The 13,529-nt window shown below is 48.3% G+C and overlaps 1 protein-coding gene across 3 annotated transcripts in view; it reads left to right on the top strand.

The window, feature by feature from the left end:
• The window catches only part of ACSS2 (acyl-CoA synthetase short chain family member 2), a 54,822-nt gene extending 41,629 nt beyond the window's left edge, over positions 1 to 13,193 (top strand). The window contains exons 5-19 of one of the 3 annotated variants that reach the window (XM_047771250.1): positions 455 to 527; positions 791 to 866; positions 1,014 to 1,128; positions 1,915 to 1,953; positions 5,560 to 5,697; positions 6,622 to 6,792; positions 7,074 to 7,207; positions 7,403 to 7,535; positions 7,617 to 7,673; positions 7,848 to 7,928; positions 9,050 to 9,158; positions 10,945 to 11,013; positions 11,323 to 11,499; positions 12,098 to 12,172; positions 12,314 to 13,193. In XM_047771250.1, coding sequence (XP_047627206.1) covers positions 455 to 527; positions 791 to 866; positions 1,014 to 1,128; positions 1,915 to 1,953; positions 5,560 to 5,697; positions 6,622 to 6,792; positions 7,074 to 7,207; positions 7,403 to 7,535; positions 7,617 to 7,673; positions 7,848 to 7,928; positions 9,050 to 9,158; positions 10,945 to 11,013; positions 11,323 to 11,499; positions 12,098 to 12,172; positions 12,314 to 12,441 — 1,575 coding nt within the window. In that variant the 3' untranslated portion in view covers positions 12,442 to 13,193. The remainder of the gene's footprint in view (positions 1 to 454; positions 528 to 790; positions 867 to 1,013; positions 1,129 to 1,914; positions 1,954 to 5,559; positions 5,698 to 6,621; positions 6,793 to 7,073; positions 7,208 to 7,402; positions 7,536 to 7,616; positions 7,674 to 7,847; positions 7,929 to 9,049; positions 9,159 to 10,944; positions 11,014 to 11,322; positions 11,500 to 12,097; positions 12,173 to 12,313) is intronic. The other 2 variants (XM_047771252.1, XM_047771251.1) reach the window with 2 other exon arrangements.
• The last annotated feature ends 336 nt before the right edge of the window (positions 13,194 to 13,529 follow it).

Here is a 13,529-nt window from a genome sequence, read left to right as displayed (position 1 = left end):
GGATGGGGCTTAGGAGAAGTTGGTTGGGCCTAAATGATGAAGAATTTTTTAAAATTTTTATTTCCTTTTGTGGGGGTGGGGGATGGGGGGTGCTCCCATGGCATATGGACGTTCCCAGGCTAGGGGGTCAAATAGGAGCTACAGCTGCCGGCCTACACCACAGCTCACAGCAACACCAGATCCTAAATCCACTGAGCGAGGGCAGAGATCAAACCTGCATCCTCATGGACACTAGTGGGATTTGTTTCCACTGAGCCACAGCAGGAACTCTTGATGGAGGATCTTAAGAATAGACTAAGGCATTCAGGATGATTGCGTCATAGGTTACTTCTCAGTTACCCAGTTTCTTCTAGGACCTTGGAACTGAGACCCTGAAGGTTTTGTGAGTGACTCCTTTCTTTGTTCACTTGATGCATGGGTCTCCCTCTCCCTCAGTCTTTCTTCCCTTCCCTAGTTTGCAGGCTTCTCTTCAGAGTCTCTTTGTGAACGGATCCTGGATTCCAGTTGCAGCCTTCTCATCACTGCAGGTGACTAATTCTCTCACTCCTTCTCCAAAACCCACACACCCAAAGTCTTGGTCTTCAGCCAGCTAATTTGTATTTGGGACTGCTCAGACTGAGGGGTAGGGATGGCCTACCTTGTATTTTCTGGTTCCACATCCGCCAACCCTCTGTCATCTCAAATCAGTTGGAAGAGCCAAAGTCAAGAGGCCCACCCTCTTGCTCACTAGGGATAAGGGGCTAGAAGTGTGGTGCCTTCCTAAGGCCTGGATTTCTATTGCTCCCCAAAGATGCCTTCTACAGGGGGGAAAAGCTTGTGAACCTGAAGGAGCTGGCTGACGAGGCCCTGGACAAGTGTCGGGAGAAGTAAGTGTGTTTGGTCTGTTGGCTACTGCTCTGAGTTGACTGGGCCTTTCCACTTTGTCCCCACTACACTAAATTGACATGGGTGGGTCCTGCCAAATTCTCTTTTGAGACAGCCTGCCCACCACTTCAGGCTTTTCTTTCCTCCAGGGGCTTCCCAGTGAGATGCTGCATTGTAGTCAAGCACCTGGGGCGGGCCGAACTGGGCTCAAGTGACTCTCCCAGCCAGTCCCCCCCGCTTAAGAGGACATGCCCGGATATGCAGGTGAGTCTGGTATTACTATGCCCTCCTCTGGGCTCAGAGTGGCTTCCTCTTCCTGCCCAGGAAGTTCCTGATGTCCTTCTTTGTCTCCTCATCATATGCTGAGGATCAGGGAGCAATCCTAGGAATGGCTTCTCTGGCAGGGCTGGCTGAGAGCTGGGGGACTTTGACCTTGAATGAAGAGAGCCACTTGTACTTTGGGAGCTTATCATGAGAGATTTTAAGGAAGATGCCTGTGCTGGTTGGGGTATTCTGATGAGCACAAGGGACATTTAGGGCTTGGGTTAGAAATGGGCTGACTTGGGTGACTATAGTCATCCTGATGACTGGGCTGTGGTTTGGGGTGGGCTAGTTGCCTGGTCCCACCATGAAAAGATCAGGTTCTGGCCCTCAAGATATGGCCCTTGTCAGCTTTGGATTCAGTGCTTCTGGTGGAAATGGCAGAAAAGCTCAGTGGTGGCCTCTAGTTCTAGGGCCTGAGGATGAAAGCTTTAGGGCCCAGAAGGACGGAGCGATTCTGAGATTCTGTGACTTGAGGGGCTCCAAATACTCTTAGGGCTAGAGAGGATTCAGTCTGGTTTAGGGAGATTGTAGCCTCCTGTCTGTATCAGGAGCTCTTCTGCGTGCATAGTGGCTGTGAATAGAATCAGAAAAACGGAGGCTGGGAGGACCAGTGCGGGGGGGTGGGGGGGGTGCTGAGCGAGAGGAGGTTTGGGGCACACTGATCCTTCTCTCCTACTCTCCTACACTTGGACTCTACTCACCGCCCTTTCTGTGGGCTCTTAACAGGATAAGCCGAAAGGGAAACCCAAGCGCATCTGGCCCCAGGTATCCACTTTTGCGCTGCCTTGGGCACTGCTTCCCTGCGTGCTTGTTGTGTGTTCATCTGCTCTTTGCCTGTTTGCCCCGTTGAGTGGCTGCCAGACCTAACTCCCTTCTCTTTGACCCTGGGTCCTTTGCCATCTAAGTCACTCTGAAGGGTTGTGAAACCAAATGCCTGTTGCTACCTCTCTGAATTGGCATAGAGCGTAGATCTCAGAGAGGTGGCAAGAGACATCCCATTTCACTCCTTCTGCTCAGAGTGATATTGTGGCAGAGAGGACCAAGTAAACTGTGGGAAAGTTTTTACTGTGCACTTAGCTGGGGCAGAGACAGGAGAGACAGGAGGAGGAACAGGTAGAGGAGGTGGATAGACCTTGACCTTGGGAACTCACCATCAAACTGGGGAGTTGGATATGTATTATAATGAAAACTTGAGTTTTATATAGGGCAGCAGAGAAAAAAAAATTTATAAACTGCTTTGGGATTTACAAAAACTACACACAAACTCTGATGGATTAAACCCTAAATTGAACAAAAGTTACATTGCAGGTGGTTCTAAGAAGGGGAATCCCTAAGTGGGGACTCAGAGCAGATTAGTTTAGAGGAGAGACTGGGCTTGGAGTCCAGAGACCAATTTTTAGCTATATGACCTTGAATGAGTCACCTGTTCTCTCTAGGCTTCTGTTCCCTTATCAGCAATAGAGAGATGAGAGTAGATGCTTAAAAAGAACCTGCTTCCCTTACTAAAACAAAATATAAAAGCTACCATTCCTCTGGGTGTTACCATCCTCAGAGGGTGTCTTACACTAAATCTTCTATGATCTACCTCTTAGTTAATGGTAAATATAATACTCCTTTTCTCTATTCTCATCAGCATGGTGGAGACAGATCTGATTCCCAGGGGACAATGATTTCATTTTTAAAACTCAGGCAGGGACCTAAGACTTTTCTCTTGAAAGAGGAAACAAACTTAGTGGTTGGAGTATAGGCTCTGGAGACAGACTACTTGGGTTCAAATCTTTTTTTTTTTTTTTGTCTTTTTGCCATTTCTTGGGCCACTCCCACGGCATGGAGGTTCCCAGGCTAGGGGTCTAATCGGAGCTGAAGCCGCTGGCCTACACCAGGGCCACAGCAACGCGGGATCCAAGCCGCATCTGCAACCTACACCACAGCTCCGGCAACGCCGGATCGTTAACCCACTGAACAAGACCAGGGATTGAAGCCTCAACCTCATGGTTCCTGGTCGGATTTGTTAACCACTGCGCCATGATGGGAACTCCTGGGTTCAAGTCTTGACTCTGTCATCTGCTATTGTGGGAGCCTGGGCAAGTTACTTAAACTGTCTTGCATCAGTTTTCCCATCTGTAAAAGGATAATAATTGTACCTACTTGATAGGTTTTCATCAATATATGTAAGGTGTTTGGCACAATAGTAACTACTCCATAAATTTTTGCTTTTATTGTTTCTCATATAGCAGGAAGACTGGCATTTCCAAAAAGGGAATCTAGAAAAGAAATAAACTCTTATAATTCTGAATACCTTCAGGCCACAGGCTCCTGGATTTCTGTTTCTTGGAAATGAAAATAGTCAGTTACCAAAAAACCAAAGACCACAAAAACAGGCTTACAAAGTCCATGTTTGCTGGTCTGAGAACTTCCGTCAAAGCTGCAGAAATCTTGGCAGAGCTCCACAGCCCCTCATCATAAGCAGTCTTCAAGGGAGGGCCTGGCATAATTGGCAGGTACCCTCCTTAACCATCTCACCTATGAGCTTTCTCATGTTCCTCTCTCACACCTGGCAGCTGTCCTCCCTGAGGCTATCCTGGTCCAACAATATAGCCAACTCCTCGATTCTTATTTCAGAAAATTCAAACCTTTTCCTGGTTCAAAGCACCAGGGCCTCATAGGTATACACCCAATTCACAACCAACATTTGTGCCACTGATTGAGCTCACTTTGCTTCCTGGTGCTGGTTATCAGCTCCACACCTGCAATACCCACCCCACCCCTTCTTCCCACACACCCTCAGAGGAAACAGTTTTACAAGATTATATGAGTCCTCTCATTGCCATAGTGAAACCACCTTGCCTTTACATGTGATTAGTGCCTTTTCTATGAAATTCACACCAGCACTGTAGACCAGCCCCATTTGCCCAAAGCAATATTGACACACTTCTGCTTAAATACATGAATGTCCTCCTCTCAGGTAGGTCACTTGGCAATAAAAAAAACAAAAGTTCTTTTGACAATGTATGTGTAGACCCATATGTCTATTCCATTAAAATAAACCAGGCAGGGTGTATTTTGTGTTTTCTAGCTTGTGGTCAGCTTCTCTGTCTTCTTTATTTTTCTTAAGTAATATAATCAGGAAAATAAAACAGTTTCAAAGAGTTTAGAAAAATTTTAGAATGACAGATCCAGGAGTATCCAAGACACTCCAATATAGGGACGTCCTTTTCCACCTGCTTAAGGCAGGGCTTCCTGCTGAATGGAAACTCAACTGTCTTCATTGAACCGGGGGATATAAAGGCAAGGGCAGAGCTGGTGTGGGTAACCTCCAGATATGGATGATGTCTGGACACGCGGAAAAACACGCTTACACCAAGATCTGTTGACTTCTTCCACTACTAACTAATGGGGCCAGGTGCCCGCCTCACCTGCAGGCTCTGACTAATTCTGCATTTCTGAATTGTGTGGTGTTCACATTCCTGCTGATGAGCCCCTAGTCCCATAAGTACATATGTGTGTATGCAGGCCTGTGTGTGCACATTCATTCATCCAACGAAATTTTACTGAGTGCCTTGGGATGAGTGCTAGGCATTTATAGGTGTTGGGGATATGGGGAGGGGGTGGTGGAGGCAGACCTGCCACTGCACTCATTCATAGAGGCTACTGTCTAGATGGGGAGACAGAAATCCAGTAAACCTCAAAATAAAATAACTGAAAGCATGTGCTGTGTGGGAAAGAAATAAGGTGCTGTGATCGAGAACCATAGCGAGGGTGAAGGTAGGGGTGGGAACCTATCAGATATTGTTGAGGGAAAGCCTTTCCAAGAAGGTGACATTTAAGCTAAGAAGAATGAGAGGGGACCAGCAAAGAGGCCAGCCTCAGCCTAAGGCCAGGTGAGAGGAGTTCTGGAGCAGAGTGCTGGGAGTACCCAAGAAGACTCCTGTTCTGTTTCTGTTCTCTCTGCCCTATTCTACCCTCGAAGGGCTCTTCCTCCCTCCCAGCAGCCCCATCTGCCACTCCCACCTTGGCCTCTCTAGGTGCCAGGTAGCCAGGTAGCAGTGACTCCTTTTTCTGTTTTTTTTTTTTTTTTTTTAGGGCCACACCCATGGCATATGCAGGTTCCCAGGCTAGGGGTGGAATTGGAGCTGTAGCCGCTGGCTCACACCACAGCCACAGCCATGCCAGATCCAAGCCGCATCTGTGATCTATACCATACCTCACGGCAATGCTGGATCCTTAACCCACTGAGTGAGGCCAGGAATCGAACCTGCATCCTCATGGATGCTAGTCAGATTCATTTCCACTGAGCCACAATGGGAACTCCTCCTGCCCCCGTCTTGAACTGTTCACAGTTCTTCCCTGCCGGTCTTCCTCCCCCTGCAGATCTCCTGGAACAACGGGGTGGACTTTTGGTGGCATGAACTCATGCAAGACGCAGGAGATGAGTGTGAGCCCGAGTGGTGTGATGCTGAAGACCCACTCTTCATCCTGTACACCAGCGGCTCCACAGGCAAACCCAAGGTGAGAGAGAGAGAGAGAGAGAGAGAGAGAGAGAGAGACTGTCTGTGTGTGTGCACATATACTGTGTAGGGGTGAGAAGTGACTTTCTGAGAAAACACATAATGACATGAATTTTACTCTACAACCCTGTGTTTCAGAAATGTCGCTTTACATTTTTTCAATCAAATTGACATAAATTCTCAGTCATTGATGATGAGGCCCAGAGTGAGACAATTCAGGTGGGGGCTTTCCTGGTACCCAGAGAAGAATCAATCCATGTGGCTGACGTCTGTGTTCCCTGCCCTTGCCCACATGGTTGGTTGAAGAAGAGCTGCCCTGTGAGGTCAAGGCCAAGAGTGGACACAAGTTCAGTCCCTTCCACATGCCACGCTGTTAACATCTAGTCCCTCCCAGGGTACGTTGTGGAAGCTGGAAACACTTACAACTCTGACTCTTCCATTGACTTGAAAGATATGTCACTCTACCTTCCACTCACCCCATTTATAAATTATTCTTTCCACATGCTTTGGAATATTCCTCAGTGGGCCTTTAGAGACACAATTTGAGCCTCTTTTTCCTAGGAATGGGGTGTTGATGGAGTAAGGAGATTGTCTTTCCCCCCCCCCATTCACTCTGCAGTGTGTGACTGAGTGTGTGTGTACAACCTAGAGACATTATTAGGTGAGCATGTACTAGAAGTGTTCATGTGTGTGAGAATAATGGGGTGGCTCAGAAATACCATGTTGGCATGCAGTGTGGATGATGGACTGACTGTAACTGTGGGGGCGGGGTGTGAGATAGGAGCTTGGAGAAAAGGGGGTGGAAGAGGGGTGCAGGCAGGTCCAGAATCCCTGAGGAGGATCTTCCTTTGGCTCTGTCCAGCCTACATTTGGTAGTCAGTGGGGGTGAGCCTAAGGCCAACCTGAGGCCCTATTCTCTCCCCAGGGTGTGGTACATACCGTTGGGGGATATATGCTCTATGTGGCTACAACCTTCAAGTATGTATTTGACTTCCATGCGGAGGATGTGTTCTGGTGCACAGCAGACATTGGCTGGATCACTGGCCATTCCTATGTCACCTATGGGCCCCTGGCCAATGGAGCCACCAGTGTTTTGGTAAGAAGAGTACTGGGCCCAATGACTACTTGGTCTGTTTAGGGGATGGACTAGATGATCCTGGGTGACAGCCTCCCAAGGACTTATGCAATGACCTGTTTCCTAGAGAAAGAGGAGTTCTTAGGGAGTTGTATATCCTAACTGGGAAGATCTCTTGGTTTGTCTGGTCAGGGGGTGAAGGCATGGGTTTGTCAGGGCAAAATACTGAGCTTGAGGGTGTGGTGGGGGAATTGAGGGACTATTGAGAAGGACCAAAAATGACCAACCTTTGCTGGGGTCAGTTTGAGGGGATTCCCACACACCCGGACGTGAGCCGCCTGTGGAGCGTCGTGGACAAGTACAAGGTGACCAAGTTTTACACGGCACCCACGGCCATCCGCCTGCTCATGAAGTCTGGAGATGGGCCTGTTACCAAGTGAGACCCCTCCCCAGCTGCTGCCCCATGGGTGCCCCTCAGAGCTGGGTGCTGATCTTTGTGCACAGTCTTTTCCATTCCATTGTTCTGATGCCCTGGCTTAGAATAGGGGAAAGGGCAGGAGAAGAGCCTGGCTTGTCTTCCTGGTTCCCAGTGGTGCTTAGAGCCTTCTTCTCTCCCCACATCCCTGCCCAGGCATAGCCGGGCATCCTTAAAGGTGCTAGGCACAGTGGGCGAACCCATCAACCCTGAGGCCTGGCTGTGGTACCACCGGGTGGTAGGTGACAACCGCTGCCCCATTGTGGACACCTTCTGGCAGACAGAGACAGTAAGTAAGGGGTTCAGAAGGCTGGGGCTCCTGGACAGTGTGGAGAAACTGACTCAAACCCCTGATCTCTGACTTCCACAGGGTGGCCACATGCTGACCCCCCTCCCTGGTGCCACACGCACAAAGCCTGGTTCTGCTGTGAGTGAAGCTCCCGTGGCTGGTCCTGGGGGTATTTGGCCTAGTTAGAGGGTCGGAGGGCTGGACTGATATGTGTGAGGAATTTGGGGCTCTGGAGCTCCTCAGGAGAGGTAGAGAGTTGAGTCAGAGTTGCCTCATTTCACTCCATGGATCCTATCTCCTGTTTGCTTCTAGACCTTTCCATTCTTTGGTGTAGCTCCTGCAATCCTGAATGAGGCTGGGGAAGAGTTAGAAGGTGAAGCTGAAGGTTATCTGGTGAGATCCTGGCCCTTATGGGTCTTCGAGTGGGGGCGTGGGGTGTTCCACAAAGGGGTACTCTGCTTTTCTGTTAGAGTTTAGAACCCAGTCTTCTCCTGGAAGCTGCCTTTAGCTAAGGCTCCATGGTTGAGGGTTTATCCTCTGCAGAGGGACTTTGGGGGAGATGGGGGGAATCTTTCTGGATACTTTACCTGCCTCTCTGACTTTTGGCTCAGAAGCCTCTTAAGGGCTCTGCTCAAAGGTACTTGACAGTGCCTTTTTGGGTGTGGAAGACATAGTGGAAAACCATAGAGTCTCCAGACTCAAGCTACCTGGGTTCAAATCCTGACTCTGCCTCTTCTGTGACCTTAGATAAGTTACCAAACTCCCCTGAACCTAAATTTTCTCATTTGTAAAATAGATTTATAATAATATCTTTGTCACCTCTGGTTGCTGGATTGATTAAATTAGATAATCCATGTGAAAGGTTTATTTAGCACAGAACCTAACAGTGCTTGATAAATGCTAGCTGTTGTGATTGTTTTATTAGTAGTTGTAGGGAGATCATTAGCCTCCACCCTTTACCCCACTTCATTTTCACTAAGAGCAAGTTAGTAACAAGGGCAGGTCTTGAATCTAGGTCTTCTGGCTCTTAGCCTAGAGTCCTGCCCCTCCCATCAATCTGCTGTCACAGGACATTACTGATGGGGGCATAATTATTTACTCGTGTGTGGGCCCCACCTCTTTATATAACTGTTTTCATTTGCATCAAACTGGATCTGCATCCCTGAGGGATTACCTAAAAGGAGACTCAAGGCTACCAGATGCTTATTACTAACCGAACATTGTGCTGGCCAACTACCACATACTATTAACTTTGGGAGGTAGAGATTATTTTCTCTGATTTACAGATAAGGATCCTGAAGCTCAAAGAGGGAGGGTTACTAACCAGAGGTCACATGACTAGAAACGGCAGAGCTGGGATTCCAAGCCTTGATTGTCTATATCCAAAGCCCAAACTTTGTCCTACTTCTCAGGAATGGCATTCAGGCTATTTCTCCTTAGGCTGGCAAAGCTCTGATTGTCTTTCTGTGAGACAGTGCAGCAGACTTGAACACCGTGTCTTCCTCACGCTCCAGGTGTTCAAGCAGCCCTGGCCAGGGATCATGCGCACAGTCTACGGGAACCACGAACGCTTTGAAGCCACCTACTTTAAGAAGTTTCCCGGGTACTATGTGACAGGAGATGGTGAGCCTTGGCTAACCCTGTTCCACACCTCCCACCAAGACATGTGCATTCCCCTTTCACTGTCAAGAAGAGCTGGTCAGGGATGTGTCCTATGTGTCAGTGTCTAATATCAAGTCAGAGCTACAGAGAAGACCGTGAGATCGGGAATGAGTGTTGCACAGTGTCTTCTGAGATTTGATGTATGAGGGAAAAGGTTCTTGTTTCCACAGCTCCTGGGTTGAAGAAGATGGGGCAAATAGCACTATGTGTCATGTGTGTCTCCAGGTCCAGAGTCTATGTTTACCTATGTGTCCACCCACCAATCCATCCTTCTATAAATATTTATCGAGTACCTACTATGTCCAGGTACTTAACTAAGTACAGAGGATTTTACCATGATTAAGGAAGGCAAGGTCTCTGCTCTCATAGGGCTTACATTCTAGTAAGGAGAGGCAGACAATAAATTCAGCAAACTAATAAATTTATCTTAGATAGTGATAAATGCTGTGATGAAAAATAAATAAGGTAATGGGATAAAGAGTGTCTGCAGGGATGGCCACCATACATGAGATGGTGAGAGAAGATTTCTCTGAAGTGGCACTTGAACAGAGACCTGAGGGTGAGGAGACAGGCATAGGAAAATCTGAAATAAGAGTGAATGTTCTGGGAGTTCCTGTTGTGGCTCAGCAGTAATAAACCCCACTAGTATCCGTGAGGACTTGGGTTCAATCCCTGGCCCAGCTCAGTGGGTAAAGGATCCGGTGTTGCCTGGAACTGTGGCGTAGGTCGCAGATGCGGCTTGGATCTGGCATTGCTGTGGCTATGGCGTAGGCTGGCAGCTACAGCTCCGATTTGACCCCTAGCCTGGGAACCTGCAAACCTCCATATGCCTTGGTGTGGCCCTAAAAAAGACAAAAAAAAAAGTGAATTATCTGTACCAGAGAAACACAGGCTTGGACTGTCTAAGGAACAGACTGAACCCTGTGTAGCTGGAGGGTAGTAGGCAAGGGGAAGACTGTTATATCAAGTTGGAGAGGGAGATAATATAGGGCCTCATGAGCCACATGAGTTTGGATTTTCTCCAGTGTACAACAGAGAAGGGATAAGAATTTATTTACTATTTAGAAAGCAACTTTGCCTATTTTATAGAAAACAGACTTTAGGTGGACATATTAGTTATCTATTGCCATGAAACAAATTACCTCCAAACCTGACAGCTTAAAACAACAAATATTATATTTATTATAAATATTATATTTCTGAGGATCAAGAATCTGTCAGTGGCTTAGCTGGTGGTTCTCATCCGAGTTTCTCGTGGGTTATAGTCAAGCTGTGGTCAGAGCTGCAGTCATCTGAAGGTTTGACTGAGCCTGGAGGACCCACTTCCAAGTTCATTCATGTGGCTGTTGGCAGGAACCCTCAGTTCCTTGCTACATGGACCTTTCCACAGGGCAACTCATGACACGGCAGCTGGCTTCCCCCAGAGCAAGTAATCTAAGAGAATGCAACCAAGACAGAAGCTACACTGTGTTTTATAATCTACTCTCGGGAATGATATCCTATCTTTTCTGCCAAATTCTGTTGATCACACAAACCCTAGTACAATGAAAAAGAGGATTACACAGGGGTATGAATACCAGGAGGTGATCATTGCAGCCACCTTGGAGCCTGGGCTACCACGGCAGGCAAGAGTAGAAGCAGGAAGACTTGTTAGGAGGCTGTTGCAGTGGGTGTAGCAGTTTGGTAACATGGATCATACGTCCTACTATGGTGTATTTATTGTGTCGTGCATTTCTTCTCTTCCCAGGCTGCCGACGGGACAAGGATGGCTATTACTGGATCACTGGAAGGATTGATGACATGCTAAATGTATCCGGTGAGGACCAGGGACCATTCATTTTCCCTTCTTATTAACCCTGCTCTCCCAGCAACTCTAAGCCAAAGCCTTCTGAGAGAGCCAGGACATCTGTTGGCCAGACCATGCCTGGAGTGTATCATTCCCTTCTGGGCCCAGGTTTTGGAGGAAGAGTGCTAAATACTGAAATATGCCTGAAGGAGGGGAACTAGGATGGTGGGGCAGCTGAAGTATGCCCTCTGAGGAATGAATGAAAGGCCTTCCCCGTTTGACCAGACCAGGACTGCCCTGCTGGGATCTCTCTCATGGCACTTCCTCTCCCTTGACAAGGACACCTGCTGAGCACAGCAGAGGTAGAGTCAGCACTTGTGGAACACCAGGCTATCGCAGAGGCAGCCGTGGTTGGCCACCCTCATCCTGTGAAGGGCGAATGCCTCTACTGCTTTGTTACCCTGCGTGATGGCCACATCTTCAGCCCCACCCTTACTGAAGAGCTCAAGAAGCAGAGTAAGGAGCTTCCCTGGCAGGGATTATGGGGTCTGTCCTGATGGCAGAGCTACCACAGTAGGCTGTGGGGTGGCCGGGGGTTGGGGGAGCACTGTAGTGAATGAATTGCTTTTCAAACCACAAACAGGCCCCAGAGGGCTAAGTGCCCTCTTCCCAATCAGTCTCCATGAGGATAACAGTGATTACATAGATAGAATTCTTTCTCTGTGCCACCACTGAGCTAAGTATAAGTGCTTAAAATGCATTAATCCATTTAACCCCTGTAATCACACCCATGAAATGGATCCTATTGTTAGTCTCATTCTAAAGATGAAGAAATGGAGGCTCAGGGAAGTTAGATCCCTTGCCCAAGGCCACAGGGCTAGTAAAGTTGAATTTCAACTCTAGCAGGCTGATTCTATAGCTCAAGTGCCATGAAGATGGATTAATATAAAATGAGAACGTAAAGAGACAATGTGTTAGAGAAAGACAAAAAGCCTGAGAATGATTACGTGCAAAGCCTTGAAGAGAAAATAAGTTGAGTACAGAGCCATCTCTGCCCTGTCTGGGGGAGTCTGGCTAAGGATACTGGAAAAAAAAAATGATTTGTTGGTTACAGTTAGAGAAAAGATTGGCCCCATTGCCACACCGGATTTCATCCAGAACGCACCCGGTTTGCCTAAAACCCGCTCAGGTATGTTCAGAGGCCTCAAGGGACTGGGATTGGGATTGGCTGAGGCCCAGTGGTGGCAGAGTGTGTTTGGACAGAAGCCTTTGACAAGGCTGGAGTGGGTCAGTGCTGTCACCAGGTAACCAGAAGCCTGTGGTCCCCCAGGGAAAATCATGAGGCGGGTGCTTCGGAAGATCGCTCAGAATGACCATGACCTGGGGGACACGTCCACTGTGGCTGACCCATCCGTCATCACCCAGCTCTTCAGCCACCGCTGCCAGACCATCCAATGAATGAGACCCTGCCCTTTACCCAGGATTCCCTTTGCTTTGCTTTCCAAAGTTTTGCCCATCCTCCCTGCCCCCCACCCAGCACTGAGGGCCAGTGCTGACCCCCACCACCTCCCTTGACCAGCTGTCTGGGACTGAGGATCAACTTTGCCTCTGGGTGGAGGCAACTTCTTGCAACTGCCAGGCGAGGTCCAGGTTAGTCTCGGGCTACTGTGTCCCTAGACTGCAAAGAGCCCTTGGAGCCCAAAACAGGGACCTGAAGGCCACGTCCCAACCTAAGTTAAGTGTTCAGTGGGCAAGTGAGGGCATAGACTGAAGCAGGGAAGCAACTCTATAATCCTATGTCAGCTCTCTCAGGAAATACCACTACTTATCTTGGGCATGCACTTGCCCTTGGAAATGCCTGTTTGTGAGTCTTGGAACAATTGATTATTATTTTTTTAAACACTTTGCTGCTTCTGTTTTGGGTCTGAATTTCTTTTTGCGCCAGATGGCAGTGCTTGTCTGCCATTTGCTCCAGGGGCTGGGCAGGCAGGCTCAGTTTCCAGAGGGTTCTCAGATCACCTGTGTCTTTGTAGGAGTAAATGTGTTATATTTACTAGGGCCAGAGGAGCTTACTTTTCTTGTCCTCTGTTCCCACCCTCCCCTGAACAGAGTCTCGCCCAGAAGCGACATTCTCAGATGAAGCTCCCTTTTCTTGCCCCAGTCCTACTCAAGCCCTGTGGTTGTAGGAATAAAGTCTGTGACCTCAAGAAGATGGTGACTTGTTTTTTTGGGAATCTTACAGGCTGTATACTTATTAGCTGTTCTGGCTTGTGTGGGGATAGGAAGGGGAGTGGTTTTCCCCAGTATTCTCCTTCTAGAACCTTTGGTTTAGGCAGAGCTAATCAGGTCTTCACTCACAGGCCTTTTGACAAGCTCCTGAGCTAAGCAGGAAAGCATCTGATGCCAGATTTCAACTGTGAGGTCCCATCACGGTTGTCCTCCCTCCTGGGCTCTCTTCCCTATGATCCTGTGGCAACACAGGTGAGTGACTAAGGATGGAAACTTCAGGGTCCTATCCTAGTGTCTGTGGCTAGGGAGATTCTGAT

The sequence above is a fragment of the Phacochoerus africanus genome, chromosome 3 (genome assembly GCF_016906955.1).
Source record: "Phacochoerus africanus isolate WHEZ1 chromosome 3, ROS_Pafr_v1, whole genome shotgun sequence".
Taxonomy (NCBI): domain Eukaryota; kingdom Metazoa; phylum Chordata; class Mammalia; order Artiodactyla; family Suidae; genus Phacochoerus; species Phacochoerus africanus.
This window is presented reverse-complemented; position numbering and strand designations above follow the sequence as displayed.